The sequence below is a fragment of the Carassius carassius genome, chromosome 25 (assembly GCF_963082965.1).
Source record: "Carassius carassius chromosome 25, fCarCar2.1, whole genome shotgun sequence".
In the NCBI taxonomy this organism is placed as follows: domain Eukaryota; kingdom Metazoa; phylum Chordata; class Actinopteri; order Cypriniformes; family Cyprinidae; genus Carassius; species Carassius carassius.
In genome coordinates this window covers 28,975,631-28,999,498 of record NC_081779.1, presented here as the reverse complement: position 1 = coordinate 28,999,498, position 23,868 = coordinate 28,975,631, and the positions used below count along the sequence as shown (strand labels likewise).

Sequence of the window (23,868 nt, the reverse complement as noted above, 5' to 3'; positions counted from 1 at the left end):
AAAGTGTGCAATTACAACCCAGGATCCATGGAAAAACATGTCTTAGGCAGCATTTCTGCTAAAGGATATAATGTCTCTTCTTTGGACATATCACAGCACTTTCTGTCACAAGATGCTGCCGGAAGAAACAAAGGAGATGTGGATATACAAAACTGTCATTTATTTATTCCAACACACAAGGTAAATCTACACTTGGAAGGGAAGGAGTACACAACTAGCAGACCCGACAAAAGAGTAAACAGACTGGAACTAAATACATGACTTAACGAGGCAATTGGGAGGAACAGAGGTGAACAGAATGATTAATCAAGAGACAATGCGGACAGGAACAGGAGTGACCAAATAATAAGGGAGAAACACAACAAAGACAATCCAGTCCTGACACTTTCAAAGTGAAATGTCCAGTAAAAACAAAATTCTTCCCTGGAACAGATAAATGCAAATATCACTGGAGTTCAGAAATTAAATGTCCACTAAGTGAAGCTAAAAGGTTAATGCTGTATCATGTTTGAAAAGTGCCACCTAAACTAAATTTTACCCTAAACCTTGTTAACTAAAGCCGACATGCAATAAAAATGCATTTGCTGAAGCAACTTTAGCTTTGTACTGCTTCTATTAAGTTTTTGAGCTGCTGGATTGAGTGCCGGGTCTCAAACCCAAGCAGTCTACATTAAAAATGCAGTGATGTACTAGGCCAGCTACCGAGCAAATGTATAACATTAGAAAAGCAATACATATGGAGCTTCTTATGTGATCTTCATCATGGCAGCAATTAAGATTTACCATTCGTCTTTCTTTTCGGCAATTTTTGACTGGTATCCCTGCTTTGATTTAGGGTCTTTTGTCTTTCTCACTTTCATTTTCCCTCTGGTGCCCATTCTTGTTCTGTTTGGATGATGTGCCCAATCCATATCCGTCTCTGTCTCTTAATAATAGTGTTCATACTTTCTTGCTTGCACTGCGTGAGTTGATTTTTAAGCTGATTATGCTTATTGAGCAGAAAATGCATGTGGTCATATAAACGCGGTAACCCGTTTTCTTTTATCGGAGTAAGCTCATAAGCATAAACTGGTCAACATTGATAGTTTTTTTACTTTTACGCTGATTTTGTGCGGCACGTAAGTGCAATAACCTGCTTATTGTCGACTTATTGAAGTGTGCAGGTGTGATACATGAAAGGAAGAGCCTGTCCTCCAACAAAAAACGACCATATAGGTCGTTTGTGCAAGCATTTATTACGACCTATAATTACGTTTTAAAGTTAAGCGCCCTCTAGCGGGCGTAAAAATAATGACAGTATCGCGTTGCCTCTGTCGTCATGAATTGACATATAACGTCATTACCAATCAAAACGCACGTTTATTTAAATGCAATGTGTAGGCGTTTTACACCGATCTCACAGTATTTCCTACATATTTTACTAGGTGGCTTATTCGCTCGAATGACCACACCTAACCCCACCCCTAAACCTAACCCTCACAGACATGCTAAATTATGATTTATTGAGCATATACATTTTCGTGCACGTCCATTCCCTGGGATCGAACCCATGATAGCATGATTACATATCAAGGTATAACGCAATAATCTACTAACTGAGCTACACGAAACGCAAACCAGAGGGCAAATAAAAGAGTACAAAACATTAATATGAAAATGACCTTTTGCCGATAGGGGCGCAATTGTAGTATACGCTCTGATGGGTCGTATTTCAGGGATTTGTACAAACGACCTATACAAGCGTATTGGTTGGAGGACAGGTTGGAAAGGAATGCATTGTAAGTGTAGATTTAACATCAACTGACAAACAAATGGAAAAATCTGAGTCAGATATGCAAATGATTATATTTTGACGTCACTAAAGGGAAATAACCTGATTTACTAGTAAAGTCATGTAAACGCAGCTTAATTGCGTTGTCAGCTTACTGGTGTGGATGTAAACGTGCTCAATCTCATTTTTGTGTTATTAATGTACTGGACCGCAGTCAATACATGCATGCTTCATAGCTTTGTTCCTACTAACAAAGTGTCTAACACTTCAAATTGCACACACACACACACACACACACACACACACACACACACACACACAAAGTTACAGACAGTTTTTTTTCCTGTGATGTGGTAGGGTTGGGGAGTGTTTGGGGTGGTAACTTCTTTTGAGGCTAACAGTGCTACTGATACTTTCTGCTCCACTCTTAGATCTTGTTTAGACACTGTTTGCCCCTTGTCTTCTAGGCCAGCCTGTACCACCCCTTCTGCCCCTTGGTGATCTGATGTTCTCTGCGAACATCATTCTAAGCTTAGAGCTGCTGAAAGGGTGTGGCACAAATCCAAAAATACTACTGACCTTAATGTGTATCAGTCACTCCTCTCTTCCGTCTCTGCTAATGTCTACACTGCTAAAATGACATACTACTATAAAAAAATTCGTCTAACTCTCGCATGCTCTTTAAAAAAATGTCCTCGCTCCTTTGCCCTCATCCTCCACCTCCTGCATCAACTCTAATAGATGACTTTGCCAATTCTTTTGTTTTTTAATAAAATAAAAAACCTCAATACACAATTTTCCACACCACAATCTGTAAAAGCATATCTTAGCAGCAAACATGCACTCATTCACATCCTTCACTCTGTAAGGCAGAATTTTTCAAACTCATCTTTTCTAATCATCCTACTACTTATCCGCTTGATACTATTCCATCTCATCTCCTTCAAGCCAATTCTCCTGCAGTTGTACCTGCACTCACTCACACACATCATTAACATATCTACACTGGTGTTTTTCCCTCAACATTTATACAGGCTCGTATAACCCCACTACTTAAGAAACCCACCCTCAACCCAAGTCTTTTAGAGAACTACAGACCAGTTTCCCTTCTTCCTTTCATTGCTAAGACACTTGAGTGTGCTGTATTCAACCAAGTCTCTGCCTTTCGTACACAGAACAAACTCCTTGACAGCAACCAATCTGGCTTCAGAAGTGGAGATTCAACAGAGACTGCCTTGCTCTCAGTTGTTGAAGCATTAAGACTGGCAAGAGCGGAATACAAATCTTCAATACTTATCTTGCTTGATCTGTCTGCTGCTTTTAACATGGTTAACCACCAGGTCCTCCTGTCAACCCTATTGGCAAAGGGCATCTCAGGAATCACACTTCAGTGGTTTGAGTCTTACCCATAAGACAGGTCCTTTAAAGTATCTTAGAGAGTTGAGGTGTCCAAGTCGCAACATCTAACTACTGGGGTGCCTCAGGGTTCAGTTCATGGACCACTTCTCTTCTCTGTTTACATGGCATCATTAGGTTTTGTCATTCAGACACATGGCTTTTCATACCACTGCTATGCTGATGACATTCAACTCTGCCTCTCATTCCATCCTGATTATCCGATGGTAGCTGCTCGCATTTCTCACTTGTCTAATAGACATTTCTTTCTGGGTGAAGACAGTGGCCTCCAGAGTGGAAACCGTTCTGGGCACCGTGTCGGAGCAGGGGACTCGGGAGGCCGTGTCCTGGGATTGACTCGGAACAGGAGCCAATCCTGGGATTGACTCGGAACAGGAGCCCATCCTGGGCTTAACTGGGGAACAGGGGGTAATTAAGTGAATGATGAAAGACTATTCACTTTTAGGTGGACTATCCCTTTAATAACTTATTGTAAAGCAACTTTGAGCTTGGGAAAGGCACTACATAATTACAACATCATCTTTTTTTTTTATTACAACACCCCACAATTATAAATTCCTTGTTGTGACTTGTTAGGACATGCCTCTGTGTTTTCACATTGTTCCTCCGTTGCTCTAATATGGGAATAACATACTGCACTGACTCAAGTTGGTGAACCCATCTAGCTGAACTAGTGGATTTTGCCACATTTTTAAAAGACTAAAAATCAAATTTGTAATTTTTCCACTGTGTCTGAGTTGATGTTATTCTCTGACGCTGAACACACAGGTCTGTTGTTCACCTGTGTGTGTGTGTGTGTGTGTGTGTTTGTCTTTGCATCTGCTTTAGTGAATATGTCATAGTTTGGCCCTTTCGCTCTTCCAAGAAAAGCTGTCATAAAGCATTTCTGTTTTGGGGATTTAAGTCATGACGATGAGTTCTCTGAACTGCAGACCAAGCACACACTCAGAGATCATTAAGGCCCATTGGAAAGGGTTACTTGAATTTGATTCATGTCTCAAAATATTTATATCTGGTAGTCCTTATCAAATATCCTTATCAAATGAAATTTTGTTCACGCCAGTCTTTTTGTGCTGGTAAGAGCACGTTTCAAGCTAATATCGCCACAGTTTGAAAATACACCATTTGCATAAAAAGGCAGTTTGTTTTCCGAAAATGTGAAGTGGTGCTGTGACATTGCAGCTGGTTAAAGTATACAATGTTTATTAAATTGACAAATTACTCATTTTCTTATTCAGATTTTCTTAATCCTTTTGGTCCGTGTATTTTTGGTCATTTGATTTTCTATTCAAAAATAAATAAAGATAAACGAGAAACGTTTTGATTTTCGTTTTTTCGTTTTGTTTAAGAAACTGAAACGAAAATTTAGCTGGATTTTTCGTATTTTTGATTGTGGGTCAAAAATGAGATTATGCTTTAATATTTGTTTGAATGTGTGGGCGGCGCTGAAACGCCCCTTTCATCCTTCTGTTCTGCACCGACATGCAGCAACGAGAGCTCAGTTCATCTTCAACAGGAGAGAAGCGGCAGATAGCAGAGCTTATTAATCCTGCCGATTCTTTGCTAGTGGTTCTTGCAATATATATATATATATATATATTTTTTTTTTTTTTTTTTTAATTGAAAAAACAGAAATTACTTTATTATATGACATTTGAATTTTACTGTAGGCCCTTATGATCTACAACGACATGAAATATGATGATTTTTAGCCTACTAATATTATTCTATGGCTATTTAAGAAAAACCTCACAGGTAGCCTAACATGGTTTCATTCACTATTACATACAGCAACTGAAGCTTTATCTGAGTGTAGTCTGCACTTCTCTGATCGACGGATCCCGATCCACACCTTCCATCCTGATAACAGAGGAAAGAGCTTCAGCTCTGTCAGTTTTGGTCATAAGACACCCTAAATAACATGAAAACCTTACAAAACTCCACACGATGTGCTTTCTGCCATCTCAGTCTACATGAACTTCTTTCTGAAACGTCAGAATTTAACCATGTTTATGTATCAGACGAACCATGTCTAGCTGGACATGTCTACTTTTAAAATAAGCCATTTAAATAGAAAAGCAATAATAATAATTTTATGTTTAGGCCTATGTAATTCATATGAAACCTAGAGAGGTGCAATGTTTCCCGTCTGAACTCATTATCTGTAATGTCACACCATCACTATATTCATATGGTCATCTACAGAATTCGTGAATTCAGTTCATAATTCTAAGTAGCCTATAGCCTATAATTAAAACATTTAAAGTAGACTAATTATGGGGAAAACCTACAACCCGAATTCCGGAAAAAATGGGATGTTTTTTAAATTTTAATAAAATGAAAACTAAAGGAATTTCAAATCACATGAGCCAATATTTTATTCACAATAGAACATAGATAACGTAGCAAATGTTTAAACTGAGAAATTTTACACTTTTATCCACTTAATTAGCTCATTTAAAATTTAATGCCTGCTACAGGTCTCAAAACAGTTGGCACAGGGGCAACAAATGGCTAAAAAAGCAAGCAGTTTTGAAAAGATTCAGCTGGGAGAACATCTAGTGATTAATTAAGTTAATTGATATCAGGTCTGTAACATGATTAGCTATAAAAGCTTTGTCTTAGAGAAGCAGAGTCTCTCAGAAGTAAAGATGGGCAGAGGCTCTCCAATCTGTGAAAGACTGCGTAAAAAAATTGTGGAAAACTTTAAAAACAATGTTCCTCAACGTCAAATTGCAAAGGCTTTGCAAATCTCATCATCTACAGTGCATAACAGCATCAAAAGATTCAGAGAAACTGGAGAAATCTGCGTAAGGGACAAGGCCGGAGACCTTTATTGGATGCCCGTGGTCTTCGGGCTCTCAGACGACACTGCATCACTCATCGGCATGATTGTGTCAATGACATTACTAAATGGGCCCAGGAGTACTTTCAGAAACCACTGTCGGTAAACACAATCCGCCGTGCCATCAGCAGATGCCAACTAAAGCTCTATCATGCAAAAAGGAAGCCATATGTGAACATGGTCCAGAAGCGCCGTCGTGTCCTGTGGGCCAAGGCTCATTTAAAATGGACTATTTCAAAGTGGAATAGTGTTTTATGGTCAGACGAGTCCAAATTTGACATTCTTGTTGGAAATCATGGACGCCGTGTCCTCCGGGCTAAAGAGGAGGGAGACCTTCCAGCATGTTATCAGCGTTCCGTTCAAAAGCCAGCATCTCTGATGGTATGGGGGTGCATAAGTGCATACGGTATGGGCAGCTTGCATGTTTTGGAAGGCTCTGTGAATGCTGAAAGGTATATAAAGGTTTTAGAGCAACATATGCTTCCCTCCAAACAACATCTATTTCAGGGAAGGCCTTGTTTATTTCAGCAGGACAATGCAAAACCACATACTGCAGCTATAACAACAGCATGGCTTCATCGTGGAAGAGTCCGGGTACTAACCTGGCCTGCCTGCAGTCCAGATCTTTCACCTATAGAGAACATTTGGCGCATCATTAAACGAAAAATACGTCAAAGACGACCACGAACTCTTCAGCAGCTGGAAATCTATATAAGGCAAGAATGGGACCAAATTCCAACAGCAAAACTCCAGCAACTCATAGCCTCAATGCCCAGACGTCTTCAAACTGTTTTGAAAGGAAAAGGAGATGCTACACCATGGTAAACATGCCCCGTCCCAACTATTTTGAGACCTGTAGCAGAAATCAAAATTGAAATGAGCTAATTTTGTGCATAAAATTGTAAACTTTCTCAGTTTAAACATTTGCTACGTTATCTATGTTCTATTGTGAATAAAATAATGGCTCATGTGATTTGAAAGTCTTTTAGTTTTCATTTTATTAAAATTTAAAAAACGTCCCAACTTTTCCGGAATTCGGGTTGTAACTTATTTTAATATAAATTTTATTATAAATGCGGGGTTGGGTTTTTCCCATTTTATTTTTTTATGAATGGCCTAGAATAAAATAAGTAGGCAAAAAATTAGTAGTAGGCCTATATTTTATTCCATGTCATTGTAGATCACGACTAAAGTAAAATTCAAATGGCGTTTTATGAATAAAGTTGTCAAGTCTGCTTTGTCAATAACAATGCAGCAGCTGGAAAAATATAATATTATTTTTTATTTTATTATTAATTTAATTAATTAATTATTATTATTATTATTATTATTATTATTATTTTATCTTGCAAGCACCACTAGCAAAGAATCGGCAGGATTAATAAGCTCTGCTGTCTGCCGCTTCTCTGCTGGTGAAAATGAACCGAGCTTGCGGTTTCCTGCTTTTCGGTGCAGAACAGACGGATGAAAGGGGGGTTTCAGCCCCGCCCACACATTCAAACAAATATTAAAGCATAATCTCATTTTTTACCCACAAACAAAAATACGAAAAATCCAGCTACATTTTCATTTTCCGTTTCTTAAACAAAACTAAAAAACGAAAATCAAACCGTTTCTCGTTTATCTTTATTTATTTTTAAATAGAAAATCAAATGACCAAAAGATACACGGACCCCTTTTCAGTTCTGAAATTTCCATTATTATAACAGTCTTCAATATGATGTGCACCTCTTCGAAACATCTGCAACACATCAGTCAATGTCACTAATGATTGGTTTTGCATTCTTATAGTCTTTCCACTTTAATCTACTTTCTCTGTTCACAAAATTGAATATGAATAATCACATTTACTCACATTTGTGCATTTTAATAATCACACTGTCTTCCTTGAAAAGACAGCTGAAAGTGATAGATTACCCATTGTTGCCACTGTTTTGTCATAACTATTCACTATGGTTTTCTAAATAACTTTGCCAGTGGTGGCAGATATTTATATTTTTATGAGAGTAAATATAGCATTTTGACAAAGAATCGTAGACGCAGATATTTTCCAGAATATTGTTTTGCTAGGTGTTGCACATATTTGTATATATACTGCAGGCTGAAGTTTCTCCGGTGAAGAGCTTCTGGCAAACATTTTGTTTGTTTAATTTTTGTTCTTGCAAGGGTTTAGAAGCTCAGTAGATCTTGTAATTTAAAGTTTGATCTTTGTAGATTGGTTTTCTCTGAAATTCAGATCTTTCCGAGGGAAGCGGTGTCAGTTGCCTTTGCTCTTGTTCAGTCTGTTGTGTGTGGTGTACTCGGCGTCATTCTGTGGTGAAATGAGCCTTTTTCTCTTGGCAGCAGTGTGTCCTGTAACAACAGCGGTTAGAGTTTCAAACTCTGCACTTTTACCCTCTGTCTGAGAGACAACAGAATCTCTTTTTACAGTATTTGTGTTCCAGCGCAGTAATGATATTCCTCAAACGGTAAGTGTCCTAAGTAACCTAGGTGTACTTTCTGTTTGGTAAACTTCATACTTTTTACAATTTCAAAAAAGTTCAGTCTTTCTTACATCTTTATTCATACAGAACGGTGATTGATTGATTTTTTTATTTCTTACATTTAGCCAGTTAAAGGGATGGTTCACCCAAAAATGAAAATCCTGTCATTATTTTCTCACTGTCACAGGCTGTCTTTCTGTTGTTATTTTCGTTATAATGGCCTTTTAATTAGTTTTCAGTAGTTTCCTGTGGTAATTAGTTTGATCTGCACTGATGTTGGTCATTATTTCCCTCATTTGTCCAGTAATTAAGTTGCTCTGTTTTCACCTTTCTTTTGTCTGGTTTTGTTTGTGTGTAACACGTCGTCTCGCATGTGGCTTTTCTATTTGAAGTGATTTGTTCTATTTTTATTATCGTTGTTAAATCATGATAAGTTTCTTTCTTCTTTTGAAGACAAAATATATTTTTAAGAAGGTTAGTAACCAAACAGTTGACAGTAGCCATTGATTTCAGTAGCATGGAAAAAAATACTATGGAAGTCAATTGCTACCGTCAACTGTTTGTTTCCCAACATTCTTCAAAATATCTCCATTTGTGTTCTTTTCATTCTGAATTGAGTAACAGTCAGTGCTCACTGACATGTTGTTGTGTCTGATATGGGCTCTTCTGTACCTCAATAACAGCTTCTTACAATTTTACTGATTCATAAAATATCAGCACTGAACCACTCAAAACTGTTGAGACATTAGACAGAAATCATCAGAGATAAAAGAAACCTTATTTCCAGTGTTTTTCTAACCTCAAGCACTGCACAGACAGAAACAGCAAATCGTTTGATGTCAAGAATCTGCAGAAGTTCATAGAGAGTAAATGTGTGCCGCTTAGTTTTAATAAATGTCCTTTTTTTACAATTTGCATTCTATTGTATTCTATTGCATTGCTTTCTAATCTTTTACACAAAATGACTCATCACACTCAGGATCTTGACATACAGGAGTTCTTGCATTGTTTCAGAATCAAACCCATGACTCTGCATTGCATGCTCTTTTATTTCAGAATTGTTGTATTCCAGAAGATTAATAGAATTTTGGTTTTCTTTAGCGTGAACCTTTTAAGTGTATGCCATGCAAGATTAAGTGCAAAGCTAGTTTGTTCAGATCAGCCCCTAAGTATGAGAAAAACGTAAAAGCAAGTGCATGATCTACCAAACACCAATAATAACATGAGCAGTTCAGTATTTAGTACTTCTGCTGTGCCCATTGTTTAATGCGTATCCTTATTTGCCCTCCTCTGATGAAGACTGTTTTCATGCATTATGCAAGTGTAACTCTCTCATTCTGCATGTCTCTTCAGCCTCTGCTGCTCCAATCCACTCTGGAACGACTCTGATATCACAAAGGACAAGGTAGGCCATGGAAAATTTCATTCAGAGCCACAGAACAGAGGTGTTGTCAGAATTACTGCATGAATTCTGCTGTGTTCTTATTTGTTGTTGTTCTTTTGACTTTGTGTGTAAGATATCAGCGAGTCCGTGGAGGATAACAGCATGATGTTGAAGGCCTAATATACAACAGTATGTCAGGTAATGTAAAAAAAAAATCAAAATAAACTCACAACACACTTCACCTGTCTCATCTGCATAGGGAGAATCCCATCATTTTTTTCTTTCTTTTTTTTGGCGTTCCACCAACTTTGGTTTAACAGAGAAAGGATTGATTGCATCTTGTTAGTTTCTCCTCTCTGTTTCATATGAGTAAAGTATGTTCCCGGTTAGTTTGTTCCAGAGCATTCATTCTGACTCACTGTGCAGTGTTGACAGATTTGTTATCCTGTTGCTACGGGATCATGCTTCTCACCTTGTTTTGGGTATGCAGCTACATACAGTTAATCATTTGGCCTGCAGTTGCCCTGTTCAAAATAAGTATATTAATGCACAGTTGAATCCAAATCAATATTGGGAAATACATTTTAGGAAATAATCAACTATTGTAACAAATATAAAAAAAAAATATTATTAGTTGTGAAGCAATATGAGAAACACAGAAGGGACACACACAAAAAAAAAGAGGGAAAAAAGGAGAACTATTAATTTTTTTTTTTTTTTATCATAATTGATTCTGGGATTGAGTAAATGTAAAGAGTGATGTTCCTTTACAGCTGAATCATGTCCGACTCTCAGTGTCCTGATTGCTTTATCTTTTGTATTTTTGTAAAAAAAAAAAAGAGCCACAACTGAAGGCATTGTCTTAGATGGCACATTCACTCAGACACAGAAACCGTATACTTCCCTACTATATCTATAGTAGGCAAAAAGCAGTAGGTGAACAAAAATAGTATGTCTGAATAATTGTGAAAGAGTAGACGAGAATTACCTGCATGCTGTACTAATTATTGTGAGATTCAGATGAGCGTATACTTAAGTTGCATCCGAATATGCCAACGTAACTACTGCATACAGTAGTAGGAGAAAAGAGTACTTGAAGAGAGTAGTATGTCCGAAACCTCAGTATTCATGAAGGAGTAGGCAAGAAATCCCTGGATGTCCTGCTGCTTCAGCCCAGATTCTGAAGAGCTCATCCAATGGACACTTTTCTATCCCAGGAGGCCACGGGAGAGGATACACCATCATCGAACTGAGCGGAGAACAGCAACGAGGGTATTTACAAATGTGAGTATTACGAACCAAAAACATGGTTCCTTGTGTTAAAATAATATTTGTTGAACTGCTGTAGAGTAAACTGTTGAATTACGGAAGTTGTAAAGATGCTAAATAGTGTAGTATATTTGTGATTTTGCTGTAAAAACAGGTTTTATCATGTATAGCAAACTGGGGAGCTCCAATAAGCACATGCACGTCTTAAAGAGGCTTACTAAATGTCTGTTTAACACCTGACTGGAAACATGTAGTTTTGAACAGATAAATCACAGAGGAAACTTGACTCTTGTTTGGATGTTACAGGGACAGATAAGACACACGTGTGTTTATCTGGGAAAGAGTGACTGATGAAGGAATGCTGCCATCAAAGGCTTTGAGTGAGTATACTACAGACTTAATCAAACATCTTGTTAATCCTTAAGTAATTATTATACTTTCAGACAGAGCTATTGCAGCACTTTTCTGATTCTTTGTGTTCATTTGCTGCAGAGCTTTTGTGGTGGAGCAGGACCTGCAAGGAAAGGTAACAGCGGCATTTGTGGGAAAAAAAAAAGTAAAATCTGAAACAAAAATATAAAGTAAGGTAATTTTGTAGTAACACTTTATTTCGATAGTCCACTTTAGACATTCTACTAACAGTAAGTAACTTTGCAACTACATGTCAGCTAGCAGTTAGTAGAGTATTAGTAGACCATCTGCTTAATATCCTCTAACACTTTCTTTGTCAACTTATTCAGCTAACCCTAAACCTACCCTAACAGTCTACTCTGAGAGTTAGTAGACATGTAGTTGCAAATAATGAGATTTAGTTGACATGTAGTTGACATGTAGTTACAAAGTTACGTATAGTTAGTAGAATGTCTTGTGGACCATCAAAATAAAGTGTAACCAATCTGGTTACTTCTAATACAGAAATCATTTGGCATTGTGCTGTTAAAACTTGTTTTATGTTATTTTATTCTACAGACTGGTGTGAGCACTGAGGACGGAGAGCCCACAGCAGCCGAGGATGAGACCCTCCACCTGCCCTCACTGCCTCATATGGACCAGATGTTGCTGTGGCCTCTTCATCCTCAGTGCGCTCAGAGCCAGCCAGAGCATCTAGAAAAAGACATTGAGGATGTGGTTTTGGTCAAGTTTGTTCCGCTGGTTTCTGTTCATAAAACACCAGTCAATGGAGCTCGAGTTTCAGAAGCTTCAAAAGAACCATCAAATAATGTCATGAATCTTTTGAAAGTCAGGCTCCATTGAGCTCTTATTACAGGAACCTGGAGTAAAGAGCCTCGAAGAAGGATATACTGGTGGTGCTGACTGCAGAGATCAAACCAGTAACCTTCTGTTTACCAGTTCAGTAGTTTAGCCCACCTTACCTCAAAAGTAATGAAGCTTTAACAAAAATGAGAATGTAATTTTAAACATATGAAATTAAATTTGGCAAGAATTGGAAAGCTGACAACATGAATTGTAAAACGTTTTAACCTGTGTAAATGTTTTACAGGTAGTGATTCTCATGGAGATCAGGCACATACATGTGGCAGCCGGATTGTCCCATTTGTGTTCTCCCTCTTCTCTCTTGCTTCAAGGATCTGTGGTACAGGGGCGTCATCGTGGACTTTCTCATCCTCTCTGTGTACTCAGTCAAGAACTATGGAAGCGTATGGGTAGCATTATTCAATTTGAAATGTAATATTCAAAATGACAATGCAATATGTAAAATGGCAATGCATTTCTGTATTTACATTTACATTTTCCAATACATTTGTGCAACGTTTGGTGCAAAATGAAAATGAAAATTAAATTACATAATTTTCATTTGCCATTTCATACACCATTTTTAATTTGGAAAATGAATACTAATTTTAACGCTTTATAAGTTGCAAAATTAAAATGAAAATGTATTACAGAAATGATTAGATATGTCTAACATGTTCAAGCAAAAACTGTGGCAAAATTATCATTTAAATGCTATTTTTCTTAAATGCATTAACACTCAAACTCAAGACACTTACGATTGCATTTTCATTCAGTGTCCCGCAATGAATGTAGCAAAATTCAATGTGCACATTGAAAATGCATTCCGAGCCAATCACGTCTCCGCCCCCTCGCGCCATGTCAATCACTGCATGAACAAGGGGCTTGCAGAAGGTCAGAGACTCAAATCTCAAGAAGAGGATTTAAGTAAGAGAACATGGACAAGACAGTTGGTCCGTGTACGTTTTGATCATTTCGGTTTATGGCTTCAATATTTCATTCGCACTGGTAGGCGGGGCTGAAACGCTGCTTTCATCTGATTGGTCGAATCGCTCCAGCTTCAGCTCGGTCTTTTCATTCTTTCAGGCAGAATAAGAGTCAGTGCGAGTGAGGCACTGTAATGTCTGAAACTACACTCACTGTTAATTAGCATAACATTTTAACCAGATGTAGCAGGGCACATAATTCGTGCTGCTGCGACTTGCAAGAGACCCCGTTAAATTATTTCTAGGTTGTATACTGTATTGTATAAATATTATCCCACTGATAAAAACTGTGCAAATAGTTCTGTCTCTTTGGATAACAGTGAAGTGGAAATAAATATAGTTAAATTCATGAAATAAAATTAAATAGGATTTTTTTGGGAAGGTAAGTCTGGCCAGTTATACAGCAACACGAGTCAGAAGATCTGAGCTGAATTTGGTGAAACATTAAAGCTCTAGCCTGTGTCAATTACTCTCATAATAAATAATAATAATAATGTTACCCGTATTTTTCGGTATAAGTTACATCAGTCCAAAAATACGTCATGACAAGGAAAAAAACATATAAGTCGCATTTATTCAGAACCAAGAGAAAACATTACCGTCTACAGTCGCGAGAGGGCGCTCTGGGGTAGGCTACAGGAGCACTGAGCAGCACAGAGCTAATTTTACTATTTTTATTTAGAAATGTAACAATATTAATTTTTACAATTATTTATTAATGTCACACACATACCTAGTGCCTTATGACTTAAAAGATGAGAGTGGTAAATGTTACAGACATGGAACTGTTCAGTCTATTATTGATTTTTATTTCCACTTCACTTTTATCCAAAGAGAGAGAACTATTTGCACTGTATTTATCAGTGGGACAATATTCATACAATACTACAACCTAGAAATAATTTGCAGGTCGCAGCAGCACGAATTATGTGCCCTGCTACACAGGGCCAGATTAACACTTTGTTGTACCCTGGGCAACAATATTCAAGGGCCCCATCATCACGGGATCACCATAATATGGTCATATACAGAATATATTACTGTAATATACAGTAAATATACTCAATACTTCAAATTCTAACTGTCATCAGGTGTATTTTGATTTACAAATATTTAAATGCTCATAGAACTACAAATGCACTACTATGTCCCCTATCAAAGACATTCACTCACATATAATGCTATGAAAACAAAACACATCAGCATCTGTATAATCTGGTAAAATTGACCCACTACATTGAGAGGGAGGGAAATATCCTCCATTTTCACAAAAATGAATAAATAAGCAACCACTTTCAAACCATTGTTTATTTAACAACATTTATTCCCAATAGAAATGTTATAGCTATAACAGAAGACCACAGACAACACATCAAGAAACATTTTGGTCCTCAGCTCATTTTAAGCAGAAATCACCCTGACAGGGTGACCCTGTCTCCTCAGAATTCAACAAGGCAATCAAGTTATTAGTCCAACACAAACAATATGAAAACTGACAGTTATCCCTCCACAACAATATACAGCATTTTAATAAAGCTGACACCTCAAGGAAAAAATAAATAAATAAAATGCAGTATCACTATTATCTGCTCATAAACATTTTTATCCTAAGCTCATTTTAACTTGTTTTAAAATAGAACAACAACATATCACAGCACAATTAACCAGTTAAACATTGTAGTGCTACATAAACATTTAGAAATCTGTCAATTTCTCTGAAGAAGACAAGACAGAAATAAATGCTACATAATCTGGCAAAACACACAATTTTAGTCCTAAATAATGAGGAAGTGCATGTTTGAATTTGAAATGCCTTCATTTGGCAAACACATCTTACAATGGCTTTTTTCTGGACTTTGACTGTGCAAACTGGTGTACAGTATAACATCTTCAAAATCAAGGCCACTAACAAGTTCATGTCCAATAGCTAAAATAGAAAGTGCAGAGCCGTGTCTGTGACACAATTTCTCTCTAGAAGACAAGATAAAAATAAATACTACAAAACCTGGCAAAACACACAATTTTAATCCTAAATAATGAGGAAGTGCATGTTTGCTTTCATTTGGCATCTTGTAGAAAAGTCCTGGCTAGCTGAGTTGTCCTCGTCGTTGACGGAAGCTGACTTAACAGAACTGTCGGCAACATTAACAGAAGTGAAGAAATTACCTATTTTAGGTATATACTTTACATTTTCTGCGTTTCTGATGTCCTTTTCCTTTTTTAATTTCCGCTTCGCGCTCCCACTTAGCTTCTCCATGTCAGATTTGTATCTGTTGTAGCAACGCCTGACGTAACCCGCTTGGCGTAACATTTGACACACCTCATGCGGACTGACCAACGAGGAGAGGGTCTTAACTTGAGGCCCTCTCTTCATTGGTCATTCCGCATGAGACTGACTCTCAACCGCTCTCAACTCACGTTCAAAGTCATAGGCAGCGCAGCGTCTCTCTGTGTAGCGCAAAAGCCCGTGTTGACAGTTTGTTTAATATAAAGTGGGAGATTACCAGATACAGTATTTTGCTCGTGCCCTTGCTGCCCTGGGCCCTTAAGAGGTCTTGGGGCCCTGGGCAATTGCCCAGTTGCCCTTATGGTTAATCCGGCCCTGCTGCTACATCTGATTAAAATATTATGCTAATTAACAGTGAGTGTAGTTTCAGACATTACAGTGCTTCACTCGCACTGACTCTTATTCTGCCTGAAAAGAATGAAAAGACCTGGAGCGATTCGGCCAATCAGATGAAAGCAGCGTTTCAGCTCCGCCCACGAGTGCGAATGAAATTTTGAAGCCATAAACCGAGATGATCAAAACGTACACGGACCAACTGTCTTGTCCATGTTCTCTCACTTGAATCCTTTTCTTGAGATTTGAGTCTCTGACCTTCTGCAAGCCCCGCCTTGTTCATGCAGTGATTGACATGGCGCGAGGGGGCGGAGACGTGATCGGCTCGGAATGCATTTTCAATGTGCACATTGAATTTTGCTACATTCATTGCGGGACACTGAATGAAAATGCAATCGTAAGTGTCTTGACTGTGAGTGTTAATGCATTTAAGAAAAATAGCATTTAAATTATCATTTTGACACAGTTTTTGCTTGAACATGTTAGACATATCTAATCATTTCTGTAATACATTTTCATTTCAATTTTGCAACTTATAAACCGTTACAATTAGTATTCATTTTACATATTAAAACTGGTGTATGAAATGGCAAATGAAAATTAATTTTCATTTTCATTTTGCACCAAACGTTGCACAAATGTATTGGAAAATGTAAATGTAAATACAGAAATGCATTGCCATTTTACATATTGCATTGTCATTTTGAATATTACATCCCAAATTGAATAATGCTACTCATATGCTTCCATAAAGAACAGCCTCCCTGTTCCTTTCCCATCCATGATCAGATTGCAGTCTCACTGCAGCGGTGAGGGACATGATGGATGGCAAAGACAGGGGAAGGTGGACACAGTGGTCAGCTGCAGAACTGGCACAGCTGTGTTGAGGCAGAAGGATGTGGGATTCACTGCCTGTAAATATGTGATTATTAAAACAATAAGTTTGAATACAGCTTTGTTTCATGTGTTGTTGACTTGTACTGTATATGTGATTGTGATTGTTACTTGTATTAATTATTTTAAAATAAAATATATTTATTTAATTAACTTACTGTATGCAATAATTCATTCCTTGGCTGCGTTTGTCTAGTGTGTAGTCATGCATAGCTATGGCATATGTCAAGACAAATTACATTTCACTTGTTTTGCTAAAACAATCTTCAGTAAAAAAAATTAAATTGTAAATTAAATTGTAAATAAAATAACAAGCTCAGGGAAAGATGGTTGTATCTTTAACAATGAACAATCATAATGAAAAAAAAATATATATATATATATATATATATAATGGGTTTGCGTACATCATAGAATGAGATTATATACACAGAAAAAAAGCACAGTGATGAGGTATAATATATTTGAATAATCATAATATTCATATAATCATAATGCATAAAAAAATTGCAGTTATTTATATGTCTAAGGGATGAAATCACAAAATAAAAGAGCAACTGTGTCTTCAACAAGACCACAAAATTAGCTAATTTCATCAACATCAAAGTATTTATAGATAGATTGATTAAACTTGTCGCTCATATCTTTTAAGTTTTTGGACTTGTTATAATGTCATAAGTTCATGATAATATCAACATGGCAGATGATGTCTTGATCACATTCATACTTAATGCGACCAGGCTGTAGAGTACAGACTCTTTTTGCACTCCGTTGAGTAAGTACTTATTGAAATTAAAGGGATAGTTCATCCAAAAATCAATTTGATGTTTATCTGCTTACTGCATCCAAGATGTAGGTGACTTTGTTTCTACAGTAGAACACAAACTGAGATTTTTAATTCAAACCACACTCTCAGTCGTATAATGTAAGTGGATGGGAATCACGGCTTTGAGAGTAATAAAAGATACACAAACAAAACCAAATTAAACCCTGCGGCTCATGACGATACATTGATATGTAAAGACACAAAACGATTGGTCTGTGCAAGAAACTGAACAGTATTTATATAGTTTTTTTACCTCTGATTTTCACTGCAAAATGTCTGAACTGTCCTGAGTGTGTCCTCAGCACGTTCGCGTGTTCTTCTTCAGCCTACACGTGAGGTGTCTTCTTCTTCTTCGTCCTCTTCTTCTTCTTATTTTATGGCGGATCGCAGACCTATAAGTGCATTACCTCTTAAATGGACCATTAACACTCTATCTACGATCTCTAGAGGGTCAATGGTCCATTTGAAAGGTAGGTGGCAGTAATGTACTTATAAGTCTGCATCCAATAAGTCACGCACAGGCTGAAGACATGGACATGCTCAGGATAGTTCAGACATTAGAGGTAAAAAAATAAATAAAAATGATATAAACACTGTTCAGTTTCTTGCACAGACTGATTGTTTTGTGTCTTTACACATCAATGTATCATCACAAGCCGCAGGGTTTAATTTGCTTTTGTTTGTGTATGTTTTATTACTCTCAAAGCCGTAAATCCCATCTACTTACATTATGCGACTGACAGACTACAACAATTTTAGTTAAAAATCTCTGTTTGTTTTCTACTGTAGAAACAACGTCCATACATCGTGGATGCCCTGGGGGTAAGCAGATAAACATCAAATTGTCATTTTTAGGTTAACCATCTCTAAGTCCCTTCTCACTGAGTATGCGTTTTGGAGCTCAGCCAGAGATATGCTGATTGCTGGCATTCTCATTCTGTGATGTACATTGTGATCTGTGATTGTGCCATCACATTGATAATTCTGACCAAAGGATCCTGGATGACAAGAGTACCAATAAGAGCAAAAGCAAGTCTCTTTTATTTTTGCCTTGCTTTCTTCAGGGCTCAATAAAAATTTGTATTTGTGATATTTAGTTTTTCTAAAATCTAGATAGTTACGATTTTTACTTATGGCCATATTTTCAGAGCTCATACTGAGATTATGATAAATATATATACATATAAATTAAAGCTGCAAGCACCATTGAAAGGGCGCTCGCACCCGGAGCCACCTCCACCCAGTGGCCTCAGGAAATCGGTGGGCAATATGCTTTCAAAGTGGTAAATATAGGAGGAATATGTCAGTCATTTATGTGTCAAAATTCCTGCTGCCAGAAGGTGGCACTATTATGGAAGCGTATGGGTAGCAATATTCAATTTGGGATGTAATATGCAAAATGACAATGCAATATGTAAAATGGCAATGCATTTCTGTATTTACATTTACATTTTCCAATACATTTGTGCAACGTTTGGTGCAAAATGAAAATTAAATTACATCATTTTCATTTGCCATTTCATACACCAGTTTTAATATGTAAAATGAATACTAATTGTAACGCTTTATAAGTTGCAAAATTAAAATGTATTACAGAAATGATTAGATATGTATAACATGTTCAAGCAAAAACTGTGGCAAAATTATCATTTCAATGCTATTTTTCTTAAATGCATTAACACTCAAACTCAAGACACTTACGATTGCATTTTCATTCAGTGTCCCGCAATGAATGTAGCAAAATTCAATGTGCACATTGAAAATGCATTCCGAGCCAATCACGTCTCCGCCCCCTCGCGCCATGTCAATCACTGCATGAACAAGGGGCTTGCAGAAGGTCAGAGACTCAAATCTCAAGAAGAGGATTTAAGTAAGAGAACATGGACAAGACAGTTGGTCCGTGTACGTTTTGATCATTTCGGTTTATGGCTTCAATATTTCATTCGCACTTGTGGGCGGAGCTGAAACGCTGCTTTCATCTGATTGGTCGAATCGCTCCACCTTCAACTCGGTCTTTTCATTCTTTGAGACAGAATAAGAGTCAGTGCGAGTGAAGCACTGTAATGTCTGAAACTACACTCACTGTTAATTAGCATAATATTTGAATCAGATGTAGCTGGGCACATAATTCGGGTTAATTTTGCACCAAACGTTGCACAAATGTATTGGAAAATGTAAATACAGAAATGCATTGCCATTTTACATATTGCATTGTCATTTTGCATATTACATTCCAAATTGAATATTGCTACCCATATGCTTCCATACACTATGACTGAATATTGGCATGCAAATGTCTTCAGGCCAGGATTTTTATTCAAATGTGAAGTTTGGTTCAGATTGAACATGGTATGCTTGAGTGAGTGTAAATCATGATACATCTTGTTGCCAAGAGGTGGCGCTGTAACTTATTATTGGCATGTAGATGTTTTCAAACCAGGATTCTTACCAAATGTGAAGTTTGGAGCAGTTTGGACTTTGCATGTTTAAGTTAGTGTAAAATAAGCAATTTCCTGTTGCCAGCAGGTGCCTGATCGGATATTGTATGGCTGTGTTACAACAACTTCCATGACCAATGTGTTCAATCTGCACCAAACTTCACATGTTTGATAAAAGTCCTGGCCTGAAGACATCTTCATGCCCACATTCAGTTATAGTCATAGTGTCACCAGCAGGAATTTTGTCATATATAAATGACTTTGAAATATTCCTGCTATATTTACCACTTTGAATGCATAAAACCCACCATTCAGTTTTGCTAAGGTCACCAGGTGAATGTGGCTCCAGGTACAAAGGCCCTTTCAACGCTGCTTGCAGCTATTTTAAATCTATATTTTTTATCAAATAAACGAGCATAAAAGACTCATTTAAAAAATATAAAAAAAGTTTACTGATCCAAAACATTACAGTATGTATGTATACATATTTGTCTCAGGTTTCTTCTGAGTTTCCTATAACACATAGACGGTGCGGTTGAATTGACCTCAAACCTCTCTCACACTGGCCCTCAGACCATCCTTATTGTCGAATCTTGAAGCTGCTGTTTCAAAACGGTGTTTCCAAGCTATTTCTCTCTCCCTTTCTTTTAAATGGCTTTATAATAAAGTATAATGTGCCTCTCCCATTTTTTTTAGAGCAACCAGACAAATGCACCTCCCGCTGGAAAGATGATCCCATGCAGAATGGTACAGTAACACCCTCCATCATCCATTTATCCTCATCTATCTCTCTTTCTTGTGAAGTGCTGCTATAGTGGTTGTTTTGTGAGGGAATACAGATTATCATATGTGAGTCTGCTGAAACAATGATATTCGGCTATTGGCTAACATGACTGAATTAAAGAAAGTAACATCAGTGGTAAAAGAAAGTCAACAAAGAGCTAGGTTCAGTATTGCATTTCTTTTCTTTCCACATTACAACGACTGTGGTCAGAATTATCCTATTTCAGTTGTTGTGATTGGTAATTTGTGCTATTCACTCATAAAGGATTTCTTTAAGGTTTAATAGTTCCCTCGGGACATTTTGATAAAATTTAAGTGAAAGTGAAAGTGAAAGTGACGTGACATACAGCCGAGTATGGTGACCCATGTTCAGAATTCATGCTCCTCATTTAACCTGTCCAAAGTGCACACACACAGCAGTGAACACACACTGTGAACACACACCCGGAGAAGTGTGCATCATTAATGCTGCGGCGCCCGGGCAGCAATTGGGGGTTCGGTGCAGAGGTGGGTAGAGTACCCAAAAACTGTACTCAAGTAAAAGTAAAAGTACTTCTAGAAATATTTACTCAAGTAAAAGTAAAAGTACTAGTCTTGAATAGTTACTTGAGTAAGAGTAAAAGAGTATCGGATAATAAATCTACTCAAGTAGTTAGTTACTAGTTACTTTGGGTCATATATACTGAGCCTATTTTTATTTATATATATAGATAAAATGTATGTAATGTATGTGTGTGTGTATAAATGTATATATTTCATCAGCCTTTACTCCAATTTATGTAATTTATTATAAAACCCTGTCTGTTTACTTAAGTAACAGATATAGGTGTCATGCCATAACATATTTTTAATACGACTGACTTTATATTAAATGTGAATTTAACATTGAAAGTTAATGTGATATAAATATTGCTACTAATCTTTCATTGTTCAGAAAGAGAGCAAATAACATTTACATTATTAAAGATAATTTTCACTGACAGTCTAGATTTCAATCACTCTCAGAAACTCCCATTAAAATCACTGAAACTGTTAACACAGTGAAATCAATATCTTAATTAAAGATTCGTACACACATCTGCACTTTGTTGTTTCTGAAAAGAGAGATTTTGCCTGAAAGAGGTATTCAGTCAGTGAGCGAGTGAAGGAAGCACCGGCATTTTAGCGATGACTCATCTGAACACCTCTGATTGGCCAATGCTTTAATAAGCTCAACAGAATCATGTGTGATTGGTTATAATGCGCAGCGCTGTAAAAACACATCTATCTCTGGCTCAGCGCCAGCAAGCGATCACAGATCTGAATTTAGCAGCTGATAATATGACTCGCTGAACGTACTCGCAACGGTGTGATTGTATTAAAATTAATAAAATCTTAATCGGCTATTTTTTGTCTTTTGGAAGCTGCATTCAACTTGACTCCCCTCTGTTATAAGCCACACACGTAACGTTACAACAAACTAATGTCACAGTGGTATCGTGTACTGTAATCGAATGTAGCCCAAGTTATTACCTGTTAAACAGTAGACAGCACACGCGGTGTTCATCTAATAAGGATCTCCATCGCTAGCAAATAATAGCCTTTGCAGATTTGCTTTCAATTCAGTGCAGTTCCAGCCACGTTTTCAACGCTGCTGATGTTAAACGTTACAACTCCGAGTGAACCACTTCAGACGCTCAGCGCGTGCGGCAGGGAACTGAACGACTCATTCAAACTGATTCATGAACCAATTCACTCGTTTGCCAATTGGTTTGATCAAGCCTTTGAACAGAATTGACTCAAAAGAATGAATCATTCGTGAATGGGCATCGCTCATTGCCCAGAGAAAAGTAGACGGCGCGTTTGAAATAAACTGAAGCATTTATAACCTTTATTGCATTAAGATAAAGTAACGAGAGCAGCGTCGCCCACAGTAACGAAGCAAAAGTACAGATTTTTCCCCAAAAATTTACTCAAGTAAGAGTATAAAGTACCCATCTTTAAATATACTCCGAAAAGTATTAGTTACCCCAAAAACTTACTCAAGTAAATGTAACGAAGTAAATGTAACTCGTTACTACCCACCTCTGGTTCGGTGCCTTGCTCAACGGCACCTCAGTCGTGGTATTACCGGCCCGAGACTCGAATCCACAACCTTAGGGTTAGGAGTCAAACTCTCCAACCATATATATACAGTATACATACACTCACTGGCCACTTTATTAGCTAGATTGCTAGATCCCTTTTGCCTTCAGAACTGCCTTAATTTTCTGTGGCATAGATTCAACAAAGTGTTGGAAACATCCCTCAGAGATCCATATTGACATTATAGCATCATGCAGTTGCTGCAGATTTGTCGGCTGCAAATCCATGATTCGAATCTCATGTTCCACCACATCCAAAAGCTGCTCTATTGGGTTGAGATCTGGTGACTGTGGGGGCCATTTGAGTAAATTGAACTCATTTTCATATTCAAGAAGAGATGAGATTAGCTTTGTGACATGGTGCATTATCCTGCTGGAAGTAGCCATCAGAAGATGGGTACACTTCAGTCATAAAGGGTTGGACATGGTCAGCAACAATAATCAGGTAGGTTGTGTCATTTAAATGATGTTCAGTTGGTACTAAGGGGCCCAAACTGTGCCAAGAAAATATCCCCCACACCATTACATCACAACCATTGAGACAAGGCAGGATGGATCCATGCTTTCATGTTGTTTATGCCAAATTCTGACCCTACCATCTGAATGTTACAGCAGAAATCGAGACTCATCAGACCAGGCAACGTTTTTCCAATCTTCTAATGTCCAATTTGGTGAGCCTGCGGGAATTGTAACCTTCATTTCCTGTTCTTAGCTGACAGGAGTGGCACCCTGTGTGTTCTTCTGCTGATGTAGTGCATCTGCTTCAGGGTTCGACA

The 23,868-nt window shown here is 37.5% G+C and overlaps 1 protein-coding gene and 1 long non-coding RNA gene across 3 annotated transcripts in view; both read left to right on the top strand.

Moving 5' to 3' along the window:
- The window catches only part of LOC132104543 (thyroid hormone receptor beta-like), an 84,398-nt gene that overhangs the window by 21,747 nt on the left and 38,783 nt on the right, over positions 1-23,868 (top strand). For both annotated transcript variants that reach the window (XM_059510104.1, XM_059510105.1), the window contains exons 3-5: positions 9,869-9,920; positions 10,033-10,097; positions 20,883-20,933. In XM_059510104.1, the coding sequence (XP_059366087.1) occupies positions 10,091-10,097; positions 20,883-20,933 (58 nt within the window). In that variant the 5' untranslated portion in view covers positions 9,869-9,920; positions 10,033-10,090. The remainder of the gene's footprint in view (positions 1-9,868; positions 9,921-10,032; positions 10,098-20,882; positions 20,934-23,868) is intronic.
- LOC132104796 (uncharacterized) lies at positions 10,754-11,699 on the top strand. The gene is made up of 3 exons (XR_009423607.1): positions 10,754-11,183; positions 11,475-11,548; positions 11,661-11,699. It is a non-coding gene; the product is annotated as an uncharacterized LOC132104796 (long non-coding RNA).